We start from the raw sequence: 12,235 nt of genomic DNA, 5'->3' as shown, positions 1-12,235 counted from the left end.
GCGGGGGGCTGGGCCCCCCCCCCCCCCCAGTGCACAAATTTTTGTGAACCGGGCCTCTAGTTTATTTACTAAAAAAAAAAGGTTCCGTCATTTTGACGACGTATGTACGTATGTGCTTGTTTTTTATTATTTGTTTACCACAAGTAAATGTCAGGAATTGTTATCTTTCTTTTAAAATGTTTTTACTGTTTTACTTTTAATTACTGCTGTGTATGTGCTCCATGTAAGTGACATAGGTGCTTATGTAGGTGGGACCGCGCTACGTTGCGCCGTAGGAACAGATCTCTGACGTAACCCGAGGACCTACTATATCTCCCCATTTTACCTGACTTTCTGTGTTTATTCCTATGAATTAGATGAAATAGCTATTTCTCCCAATCTTGAAAAAGTGGCCTCTGGCCCTGGCCAGTGTGGTTCAGTTGGTTGGACATGGTCCCATGCACCAAAGTGTCACGAGTTTGATTACTGGTCAGGGCACATGCCCGGGTTGCTGGCTTGATCCCCAGTAGGGGGCATGTAGGAGACAGCTGATTGATGTTTCTCACATTGATGTTTCTCTCTCTCCCTCTCTCTCTAAAAATCAGTAAAACCATATATATTTTTTTAAAGTGGCCTCTGGGTAGACTGTGTGCTGGGCTGTTTGGCAGGCTGCTGGTCATCTGGTTGGGTGTGCTCAGGGCCTGGTGTGCTGCCTGGCCAGGTGTGGATTTCTGGTGAGGGAGGCATCCTGGTGTTTGCCTGCCTCTGCCCTGGTTACCTGGGTGGCCTGCTTGGTATCCAGGTGTCCATAAGGTGCTTCCTGTTGCTTTTGTTGTCTGTTGCACAAGCTGGGTCTCAGCAGGGTTGCTTGGGTATGCACATGACAGCCCTACTAGCTCTGTACTCTCTCCAGGCGGCAAGCTCGGCACACACCCAGTGGGAGCATGCAGCACCCTGATGTGCCTGCTGGATTAATCTCCAGGTGGTGGCACTAGTCCAGGTGGGGTGGCTGGGTTTGCACTACAGTTGCCCTGCAGGTAAACCCAAGACCCTGGATAGAGCTCCCACCCACTATCACGTGAAGGGGAAATGTAAACAGTGACTCTCACCGTTCCTCCGGTCCTGGAGAGCTCCCCAGCTCCCAAGAGTGCGCTCGGTTCCCAGCATTCTCTGCGGTCTCTCTTGATTTCGGTGCAGAAGCTGCGCAGTTGGCCCTCAGTTGTTTCTCAGGAGGAATTGCTCTAGTGTACTGTACATCCCATGTGACCTTGAGAGGGCAGCTCAGTGTCCTCCTATGCCACCTTCTTGGATCTGCCTCTTGAAAATTCATTTTTAAGGAAAGGCTCAGCAAGGAGAAGTGAGGCCTGCCTGCTTTCAGGCTCAGGGATCACAATCCTTAAGATGCTCAGAGCTCCTTCAGACAAATGCCTTCCCCAAGTTACAGCTGAGTAAAGCTGTGCTCTCCTGTCACCCTCCAGTTCCTCTGCCCCACCTTTGTTCTGGGTTTTAAGCTCAAAGGATAACTTCTGTGTCTCATTTCTTTTTGTCTTTCCTCCCCCTTGCTCAGGTGAGGCGAAAAGCCTTGCAGGAAGAAATTGATCGTGAGTCAGGCAAAACGGAAGCCTCTGGAACCCAGACGTGGACAGTAAGTGTGATGCCAGCGCTCTTTGAGGTAGTCCGTCAGTGTCCTGAGCCCTCCCCTCCTGGCAGCGTGAGGAACTGAGTGAGGAGACCCCCACCCCCTGCCTCAGAACTGTCCTGGGTTCATTTCCTTCCTGACTCTGGGACACATGGCTTCAGAGTCCTTTTCTTGGGGAGCTGAGTTCTTGCCTCTCCACAGACTCAGAAAGGAAGGGCTTCTTTTCTTAGGTCACTGCTCTGAAGGGTGAAAGTGGGTGATTTGTGCATGGGTGGTGGGGTGCTCTGGACAGGAATCGTGAGCCCTAAGTTCAGGGTCTGGCTTAGCCTCTGACTTGGCTGTGTGACCCTTTACTTCTCCGAGCCTCCACTCCCTTTCTGCTACAAATCGGGTGCTTCTGCGAATAGAAATGCATTTCACATTGCCACTTGCCCTACTCCTCCTCCTCCTCCTCTGACAATAACCTTGGGCTGGTGGATGGATGGGTGGCCAGGTGGTGAGGTGAGGTGTGCCAGGCTATTTGCCATGAGTTAGGGGAGGAGTAAAGTGGGCAGGCAGCTTGGCGCGTGAAAGGTGCTCTCTGGTGCTGGCCAGACGTGAGATGGGATTCTAGTGGGGTCACTGATTAGGCTTGTGTCCTAGTTAAGCTGCAAACGTATCAGTGAAGTGGGAGGAGCAGCAGTATTCCTGAGTGCAGATGGAGCAAGTGTCTGGTACAGAACAAGCACTCAATCAGCTGGGTCCTCCCTGGGGAGATGGTTCAGGAAGGGAAAGGGCTTTGGAAATGAGGAAAGTAGCACCTTTTTTCTCTTAACACAGGGCACTCAGTTTGGCCAGTGGGATACTGCTGGTTTTGAAAACAAGGAACAGAAGCTGAAATTTCTCAAACTTATGGGCGGCTTTAAAAATCTGTCCCCTTCCTTTGGCCGCACCCCTGACACGACCAGGAGGCCTAACATGGCGCTGGACAGGACGGCGGCCAGCAGCCTGCAGCAGAGCCTGCAGCAGGACTACACGCGGGCCCTGAGCTGGAAGCAAGGCGGGCGCACGGGCCTTGGCTTCGCTGCCCCAAACAAAGTCTTCTATATTGACAGGAACGCTTCCAAGTCCATCAAGTTTGAAGATTAAACTCTACTGTCTTGTCTCCTGAGTCAAAATTGCTTTTGTTACTCAGTTACGCAGATGAGAGCCTCTGACCAGCTCCTGCGAAGGTTAAGGAAGACTCTGGATGTGCTGGACGGCCTGGGTGGGGGCAGCACATGGTTCAGGAGCTGAGAAAACATGCGAGTGGCCAAAATCCACTATTTTCTGTGCTAAGCCCTCCGTCCCTGATTGAAGACACCACTGTGTATAAATAACAGCTGTTTGTTGAAGACTTAGATGTGCCAGACACATACTAATATGTCTTACTTGCATTGATGTATTTAATTTTAACTATGCAATAGGTGCTGTTTTTATCCCCATCTTATAGATGAGGAAACTGAGGTTCAGGGATGAAGTAATAACATTGTCCAGGGTCACCCAGCCACTAAGTGCCAAGTGTACTTTTGTACCTCAAGCCCTACATTCACTGCTCTGGATGTCCCCCTCTGGGAATTTCTCCCAGAATACTCACTGGGGATAAAAAGACCTGATCGAAGGAACAGAAGTCTATTACATGTCTAAATCTCAGACAGGAAGTGGAGTTAGTGATAAGTAGAATAACAAGCTCACTTTCCTTTCCTGTCTCAGAGTAGCTGCAGGCAAGTAAGTATCTGAATTGCCACCAAGCAGGTGTGGCTGCCCCACGCGCTGTGGGGATCATGTCCCAGCCTGAACTCCACAGCCAGTCTCAGAGCCCTAGGTACAGAGACCCAAGTGATGTGACCACCTTCTCCCCATTCAGCTAGAATTTTGCTTTCTAAAATACAGGTCCTGATCGGGACCTTTTCACATCATTTGGCTGCATGCCTCCTGCACACACCATTCAGGCAGGCCTACACGGCCAGGAGAGTCCGTCTCTGATGGCAGGAAGTCCTGATAGAGGGGTTGACCCAGCATCTCACCAGAGAACCGTTCTTTCCTCCCTGCTCCATCAGTGGCTCCTCAGATCGGTGGAGGGATGGCCATAGCAATTCCAGGCAGCTCATCAAGAAACTAGAACATTCCAGAGGAAGATGGAAACCCTGTGGCCCCTGACACAGAGGAAGGTTCTCCTCAGGCCAGCCAGCCAAGAGCAGTGAGGATGGATGCTGGTGGGAGGAGCAGGGGCAGAGGTAAGGCAGGCCTGCTAGGGCTCTGGCGAGCAAGCATTGGCCAGGTCAGGAGCCCTACAACTCTGCCCTGGCCAGTGCTGCTAAGTGGTTAGAGCATCGGCCTGTGCATCAAAAGGTCACGGGTTTGATTTCAGGTCAAGGCCAGGTACTTGGATTTTAGGTTCCATCCCTGGCCCGGTTGGGGAGCATGCAGAAGGCAACCAATCTATGTCTCTCCCCCACTCCCCTCCCCTCCCTCTCTGTCCATTCCATGCTCTAAAAAAAAAAAAATCAATGGAAAATATATTCTTGGGTGTAGAAATCAGCTTTGCTGGGCCAGGCCACATGACAGTAGCTCTGGTGTATGTATGATCCACCTACTCAGGTTTCGTAATTAATTCTGTTTGAAGTGTACAGCCTCAACGTAGAAGTAACTTTTTTAGGCACATAATTTGTGATTTTGTGAATTTTTTCATTTAAATAGTATTGTAGTAAAAGTGGTATTGGAAATAATTTTGCGAAATAAAGGCCACTTGGGGGTGTTTGGGCGATGCAACATGCTCTGAATTTCTGTGTATTTTGTTCCATGAAGGGCATTCTTTGGTACCTGCTGTTTAGTGGACGCCATTTCTCATCAGAAGTCCTTGTGGGTGGAGATGCAACTATTAGCCAAAAAATCTACAGTATGTTCTTATAGTGAACTGTTAAAACATTAGTTTATATAAATTTATTTTTAAAATTATCTTAGCCACTTTTACTGAGATTGGCTGTGTGAATTGTAATCATGCATTTCACAGGGTGGAGACGAATGTAATCTATGTCCAGCACAATAATTTGGGTGCTTTTAATCTACAACTTTGATGCATTCTCTTCAACAGCCAATCAATATTAATACTCTTATTGATTCAATCACATGCTATTTAGAATTATGGCTGCACAGCAAACTAGGCAATATGTTCAGAAACATTCTCCTTCTGGATGAAGAGAATCAGAAGTAATGAAATGAACAGCCATGAACATAAATATCCCTTCAGGAGGTTTATTCCATTATTATAGAACATGTTCAAAATCCAATCAAGAGCTGCTTTTTGATAGAAAAATCTTTTTTGAGCCTGCCTTTTATAAATCCTCCAGGGTTCTGTAGGCAACGTTTAATTACAAACTCAAATTAGGGAGAGCAAACAGTGCCTCTTTTAAGGTTCTTTTTCCAATTAAAAAAAAAAAAAGACACTCCCCCCCCGAAAAGAAAGATGTTACTTGTATCCTGCCACTCAGTGAACAAGATGGGATTTAATGCTCTTACAATGCCACTTCTTCACAATAACCTGGGTAGAGGCCAAAGCTTAAGCCAACTGTCTATGTAAAAAGAAAGTAAAAAGCAGGTGTTTTCTGGATTTGGCACCAGAGCCCCTGGGGCAAAATCAGGTCCTTGTTTGCAAAGGAAGCCTAAGGGCCAGCTCAGTCAGATGAGTCATGTCTGGTTGTTCCCCTTGCTTCTTGATGTACTCCAGAGTTTTCACCTGGGAGGAAAAGGAAGGACTCATCTTTCTGTTCATAGTTCCCTATCCTCGGAGCCAAGGCTGCAACAAACCAGCCATGCTGGGACCTTCTAATTTTTTCTTAGCAGAGGACAGATCAAGTCTTTGGAGGACAAGGGAGGAAAAGAAACCAGCAATATCCTATATAATAAAAGCCCAGCGACCAAAACGGTGGAACGACCAGAGACCAGAACACCACGGCCCCTTGCCCAGGCTGGCCCCACCCCCCAGGGAGTGGTTAGGGGCAATCAGGCAGGCAGGCAGAGGCAGTTAGGGATGATCAGGCAGGCAGGCGAGTGGCTAGGGGTGATCAGACAGACAGGCAGAGGTGGTTAGGGACAACCAGGCAGGCAGGTGAGTGGTTAGAAGTGATCGGGTAGGCAGGCAAGTGGTTAGGGGCAATCAAGCAGGCAGGCGAGCAGTTAGGAGCCAGTGGTCCCGGATTGCGAGAGGGTGCAGGCGGGCTGAGGGACTACCTCCCATCCTGACCCCCCATGCACGAATTTCGTGCACCAGGCCTCTAGTCTTTACATAAAACCTCTTGGGTTACCAACTGCCCTCAAATCCATTTGGATTTGAACATGAATGACTGATCTTTTAATATGTGTAGTTTTTATTCAGAGGGAATAAACTTTCAATGTTGTTATATTTTGTAGAGCAAGGAAAGGACCCTGCAGAGATCTGGGGCCTAGCACCTCTAGGAGGGGAAGCAGGGCTCTTGGATTCCTGGCCCCGATGCTGTGCTGCACCAGCTATGCTCTGGCCAGGAGGCTCAGGTAGCTCACCACACCCCCCCGGACCCCAGGGGTGTGGGGGCCCCCTTGAGTCTCACCATGGTCCTGGTGTCCGCATAGCCATGCCTCTGGGCCAGGTGCCACAGGTTGACAGAGAGCTGGTTGAGCCTGTTGTTGCGCAGATCCCCATGGGCCAAGATGCTGTTAAAGAAGGAAAGACCCAACAGGCTTTGGCGCTTCAGGGCCTGAAACAGAAAAGGGAGGTTACTGTCTGGCACTGGCCAGGGCTGGGGCCAGACAGTGGTGATGCTGGCCTGGGTCAAATGCCAGCTCTGCCACGGGCCTCCTGGAGGGCAAGCTGACTTCCCTCCCGAGTCCAGCTTCTCTGCTGGAGGCACAATGTCACAGCCAGGGGAAGGGGCGAGTGAGATGAGGTACGTAAAGCTCTGCTGCTTTGGAAAAGAAGTGAAACGATCATTCGCAGATGACACAGCTATAGAAAGCGAGCCCTAAAGACCCCACTGAGACACGGTTAGAGCTGACAATGAATTCAGTAAAGAAGCAGGACACAACATTTGCATCGAAAAATAAATTTTACACCCTAACCGGATTGGCTCAGTGGATAGAGCATCGGCCTGCGGACTGAAGGGTCCCAGGTTCGATACCGGTCAAGGGCATGTACCTGGGTTGCGGGCATATCCCCAGTAGGAGGTGTGCAGAAAGCAGCTGATTGATGTGTCTCTCTCATCGATGTTTCTAACTCTCTATCCCTCTCCCTTCCTCTCTGTAAAAAATCAATAAAATATATTTAAAAAAATAAAAATAAAAAATAAATAAATTTTACCACAGAGGTGAAAGACATGTACTTGGAAAACATTGTTAAGACAATGAAGAAATTGAAGACACAAATAAATGGAAGCATAACTGTGCTCATGGATAGGAAGAAGTACCATTAAAATGTCATACTACCCAAAGCAATCTATACATTCAAAGCAGTTCCTATCAAAATACCAATGGCATTTTTCACAAAACTAGCACAAATAATCCTAAAATTGATATGGGATCCCAAAAGACCCCAAATAGCCACAACAATCTTGAGAAAGAAGAACAAAATTGGAGGAATCACATTACCTGATATCAAACTACACTACAAGGCCATAGGAACCAAAACAGCATAGCACTGGCATAAAATAGATATACAGATCAATAGAACAAAATAGAGCCCAGAAATAAACCCACACCTTTATGGCCAATTAATATATGAAAAAGGAGGTAAGAACATGCAATGAGGTAAAGACTGTCTCTTCAATAAATGGACAGATATATGAAAAAACCACTTTCTTATATCATGTATAAGAATAAGCTCCTTGACCCCCTCGTCTCCACTCCTGCCCCACTCCCCAGGCCTACATCACACTATTATCTGTGTCCATGGGCTATGCATATCCTATATAATAAAAGCCTAATATGCTAAGTATCCGGTTGGCCATTCAACCAATCAAAGCATAATATGCTAATGATATGCTAAGGCCGCTCAACCACTTGCTATGACGTGCACTGACCACCAGGGGGGCAGACAGTCGACCAGTTGCTATAATGTGCACTGACCACCAGGGGGCAGACGCTACGACCAGGTTAACTTGCTGCTGGGGTCCGGCCAATCGGGACTAAGCGAGACAGGTTGGACATGCCCTGGAGCCCTCCTGCGGTCCCTCCCTGGCCCCAATTGTGCACCAGTAGGGTCCCTCAGCCTGGCCTGTGCCCTCTTGCAATCCAGGACCCCTTGGGGATATCGGAGAGCCAGTTTCAGCCCGATGGTGGAAGAACCGGTCTCTATGACACGCATTGGCCACCAGGGGGAAGACGCTCAAGGCAGGAGCTGCCCCCTGGTGGTCAGTACTCTCCCACAGGGGGAGCTCCGCTCAGCCAGACGCCGGGCTCACAGCTGGTGAGCGCAGTGGCAGTGACGGCAGCCTCTTCCGCTCTGCGGCAGCACTAAGGATGTCCACCTGCCGGCTTAGGCCCACTCAAGATCCCCTAAAGGCTCCAGGACTGCAAGAGGGCGCAGGTTGGGCTGAGGGATCCGTCCCCCGCCCCCCGAGAGCACAAATTTCGTGCACCAGGCCTCTAGTATGCATATAAGTTCTTTGTTTAATCTCTTCCTGTCTCCCCATCCCCTTCCCTCTGAGAATTATTAGTCTGTTTCATGTTTCCATGTCTCTGGATCTATTTTGTTTGTCAGTTTATTTTGTTCATTAGATTCCACATATGAGTGAGATCATGTGATATTTGTCTTTCTCTGATTTGCTTATTTCACTTACCATGATACTCTCCAGGTCCCTCCACGCTGTCTCAAAGGGTAAGAGATCCTTCTTTTTTACTGCTGCATAGTTTCCTGGGTGTAACTGTACCACAGCTTTCTTATCCACTCATCTACTGATGGACACTTGGGCTGTTTCCAGATCTTAGCTATTGTAAATAATGCTGCTATGAACACAGGGGTGCATATATTCTTTCTGATGAGTGTTTCAGGTTTCTAAGGATATATTCCTGGAAGTGGGATCACTGAGTTAAATGGCAGACCCATTTTTAATTTTTTGAGGAAACTCCACACTGTTTTCCTAATGGCTGCACCAGTCTGCAGTCCCACCAGCAGTGTACGAGGATTCCCTTTTCTCTTCATTCTCACCAGTACTTATTGCTTGTTGATTTATTGATAGCCAAAGTGTCTATTCAGGTCCTTTGCCCAGTTTTTAATTGTATTGTCTGTCTTCCTGGGCTGAGTTGTAGATGTTTTAATGTATTTTGGAAATTAACCCTTATCAGATGTATAATTGCCAAGTATGTTCTCCCTACAGTGGGCTCCCTTTTCACCTTGTTGGTGGTTTCCTTCCTGAGCAGAAGCTTTTTAGTTTGATGTGGTCCCATGTGTTTATTTTCTCCTTTGTTTCTCTTGCCCGAGGTGTTGTCACCAGTGAAAATTCTGCTCCATGAGATGTCTGATATTTTGCTGCCTACATTTTCTTCTAGGATTTTTATGGTTTCCTGACTTACATTTAAGTCCTTTATCCATTTTGAGTTTATTCTTGTGTATGGTGTAAGTTGGTGGTCTAGTTTCATTTTGTTTGCATGTATCTGTCCAAATTTCCCAATGCCATTTATTGAAGAGACTGTCTTAACTCCATTGTATGCTCTTGCCTCCTCTGTCAAATATTAATTGAGTGTAATGGCTTGGGTCGATTTCTGGGGTCTCTGTTCTGTTCCATTGATCTATATACCTATTCTTGTGCCAGTACCAGGCTGTTTTCATTACAGTGGCTTTGTAATATAGTTTGAAATCTGGTATTGTGATCCCTCCAACTTTATTCTTCTTTCTCAAGATTGTTGAGGCTATTCGGGGTCTTTATTCAATTGACAGCTCAATTTTGAAAATGAAATGTGTTTTATTTTATTTTTTTAAAAATATATTTTATTGATTTTTTACAGAGAGGAAGGGAGAGGGATAGAGAGTTAGAAACATCGATGAGAGAGAAACATTGATCAGCTGCCTTCTGCACACTCCCCACTGGGGATGTGCCCGCAACCAAGGTACATGCCCTGGACCAGAATCGAACCTGGGACCCTTGAGTCCGCAGGCTGATGCTCTATCCACTGAGCCAAACCAGTTAGGGCTGAAATGTGTTTTAATAAGCACTGCCTTTATAATTATTCAAAGTGTGTGTACATCTTCTTTTGGGGGACACCCTATCTGTAAGACCTAGAACCATAAACTTATTAGAAGGAACCATAGGCAGTAAACTCTTTGACATTTATCTTAGTTATTTTTTTTAATAGATATGCCTTCTTAGGCAAGGGAAACGAGAAAAAATAAACAAATGGGACTACATCAAATTTAAAAAGTTTTTGCACAGCAAAGGAAACCATCAACAAAACAAAAAGACAACCCACTGAATGGGAGAAAATATTCTCCAATGATACATCCAATACAGAATTAATATCCAAAATTTATAAACAACTCATATAACTTAACACTAAAAATCCATTAAAAAATGGGCAGAGGACCTGAATAGACATTTCTCTAGATGACACTGAGAAGGCCAATAGACAAAGAAGCTCAACTCATCAGAAAAACACAAATTAAAACCACAATGAGGTATTACCTCACACCTGTCACAGTGGATATCTATCATCAATAAGTCAACATTCAAGTGTTGGTGAGGATGTGGAGAACAGGGAACCCTTGTGCACTGTTGGTGGGATTGTGGGTGCGGGTACCATGGAAAACAGTATGGAGTTTTCTCAGAAAATTAAAAATAGAACTACGTATGATGCAGCAATTGCACTGCTGGGTATTTATCAAAGGAAATACAAAACACTAATTTGAAAATATATATTCACCCCTATGTTCATTGCAGCCTTATTTACAACAGCCAAATAAGGAAGTAACCCCAGTGCCCATCAGTAGACCCGTGGATAACGAAGAGGTGGTGCATGTATACAGTGGAGTATTAGTTGGCCATCAAAAAGAATGAACTCTGACCACTTGTGACACATAGATGGACCTAGGGGCACTACACTGTGATGTCCCTGGGCAGTAAGGGCCCCCGGGAGGCAGCAGGCCCAAGAGCTGAGCGAGGCTCCATGGTCACATGTGAACACATCACTCCCATGAACGTTTCCAGAATGAACCCACATCCAACCACCCGGAAAATCGTGCCTTTAGAGCAAGCGAGCGAGCAGCAGGGTTGGGCTAGCAGGGCACCCACCTCGTCCTTGGCCAGGGCCCTCAGGTGCTCCAGGATCTGGGCCATCACCGTCTCACACAGCTTGTTGTTCTCAGCCAGAAACTTGGAATCTCCCCCGTAGAGGCTGTCGTTGGAGTCCACTAAGGAGACAAAGCAGAGTGGAGACATTGCGGCTGCGCTGGTGGGTGCCAGCGGGCGGGTCAGCAGGAGCGGGAACCGCAGCAGGGCAGATGGAACGGCCAAACTTCCCACCAGGCTTGGAGCCTTCTGGATGCTGGAGCCAGAGGCCAGGGTGTGGGGTGCCATCAGAACCCTGGCGACCACCAGGCAGGGCCAGCACCACGTGCCTCCTGGTGCCAGGCACTGGGCGGGACGCTTTCAGCATGGACCGCGAGTCCTCACAGCCAGAAGATACTGACATCTCCCCTGGATGTGACATCTCCTCTGGACCGATGGGAAACAGGCTCAGAGGTGGTCCCAGCTGGTATCCAAAGCCAGGAAGTCCCGCTCTGGGGCCTCAGCTGTTTCCACTCAGCCAGCTGCCTGCCTAGTCCCCCACAGTGGGACTGTGCTCAACCTCATTAGCCCTCAGAGAAATGCCCCCCACCAAGCTCCCGCAGGCTGACTCTAAAGCTCTGTATGTCTCCTGCGAACTTGAATCCTTTGAAAATCTCTTGCCCAAAAGTCCCCCCTCTGTGTCTAGTCAGCTGGGCCTTCCCCCTCCTTCCTGTGGGCTGAACGGACCCAGAGCTGACCCTTGGGGAGGGAGGCGAGGCAGGCTGGCTTCCACGTGTTACCCTTGGAGCAGTCTCCGAGTTGGCACATACAACCCGCTGCTCTCTCTGTAACAGTCGAGCAGTGTCTGGTGTATTTCGGACCGGAATGCATTTAAAGTCCCTGTGTGAGGCTTCAGTAGTTTTATTTCTTTCCTCTGTCCGGGGTGGGGGAGGGGAGGGGCAGGGCTGCTGTGACATTTAGGGCCCATAATGATGCCACAGCCCTGCCCGCAGAGCCTGCTCTTTCCCTCCCGGCAGTGCCCATGTGCGCTCACTCCCTGATTCCTCTCGGCCTGGATGTGGTCAAGCATTGTCCCAGGTGTGGTGACATCTGATAAACCAGAGGCCATGCTGGTAATGGCACTAATACTCTTTGTGGTTTAAGGTATTTAATAAAATGAGTTCAATTCAGCGCATCTGCAGGAATATAACTTGCTGTGCTCTTAATTGTCCAGGCCACAGGGAAGTTGAGAAACAGTCCATGGAGCCCTCCCACCTAGAATCAGCCCTCCTGCTGCTCTTGGGCCCACCCTCACCTGCCCCCCTCCCAGCGGTGCACAAGCACAGCCTGAAAGGAGAGGGCCGTGATG

At 48.1% G+C, this 12,235-nt stretch overlaps 2 protein-coding genes across 3 annotated transcripts in view; one reads left to right on the top strand and one right to left on the bottom strand.

Annotated features, from left to right (window-relative positions):
- The window catches only part of KNOP1 (lysine-rich nucleolar protein 1), a 24,056-nt gene extending 19,644 nt beyond the window's left edge, over positions 1–4,412 (top strand). For both annotated transcript variants that reach the window (XM_014535829.1, XM_005861480.2), the window contains exons 4-5: positions 1,547–1,624; positions 2,438–4,412. In XM_014535829.1, coding sequence (XP_014391315.1) covers positions 1,547–1,624; positions 2,438–2,746 — 387 coding nt within the window. In that variant the 3' untranslated portion in view covers positions 2,747–4,412. The remainder of the gene's footprint in view (positions 1–1,546; positions 1,625–2,437) is intronic.
- Positions 4,413–4,875: 463 nt separating this feature from the next.
- The window catches only part of LOC102264191 (chromosome unknown open reading frame, human C16orf62), a 143,125-nt gene continuing 135,765 nt past the window's right edge, over positions 4,876–12,235 (bottom strand). Inside the window, exons 29-31 of the mRNA XM_005861499.2 lie at positions 10,891–11,009; positions 6,223–6,369; positions 4,876–5,372 (exon numbers count right to left, since the gene is read on the bottom strand). Of these exons, the coding sequence (XP_005861561.1) occupies positions 5,274–5,372; positions 6,223–6,369; positions 10,891–11,009 (365 nt within the window). The 3' untranslated portion in view covers positions 4,876–5,273. The remainder of the gene's footprint in view (positions 5,373–6,222; positions 6,370–10,890; positions 11,010–12,235) is intronic.

Source organism: Myotis brandtii, unplaced genomic scaffold, assembly GCF_000412655.1.
Source record: "Myotis brandtii unplaced genomic scaffold, ASM41265v1 scaffold152, whole genome shotgun sequence".
Classification (NCBI taxonomy): Eukaryota; Metazoa; Chordata; class Mammalia; order Chiroptera; family Vespertilionidae; genus Myotis; species Myotis brandtii.
The sequence above is the reverse complement of the archived record's forward strand: the minus strand, read 5'-3'. Positions and strand labels throughout refer to the sequence as shown.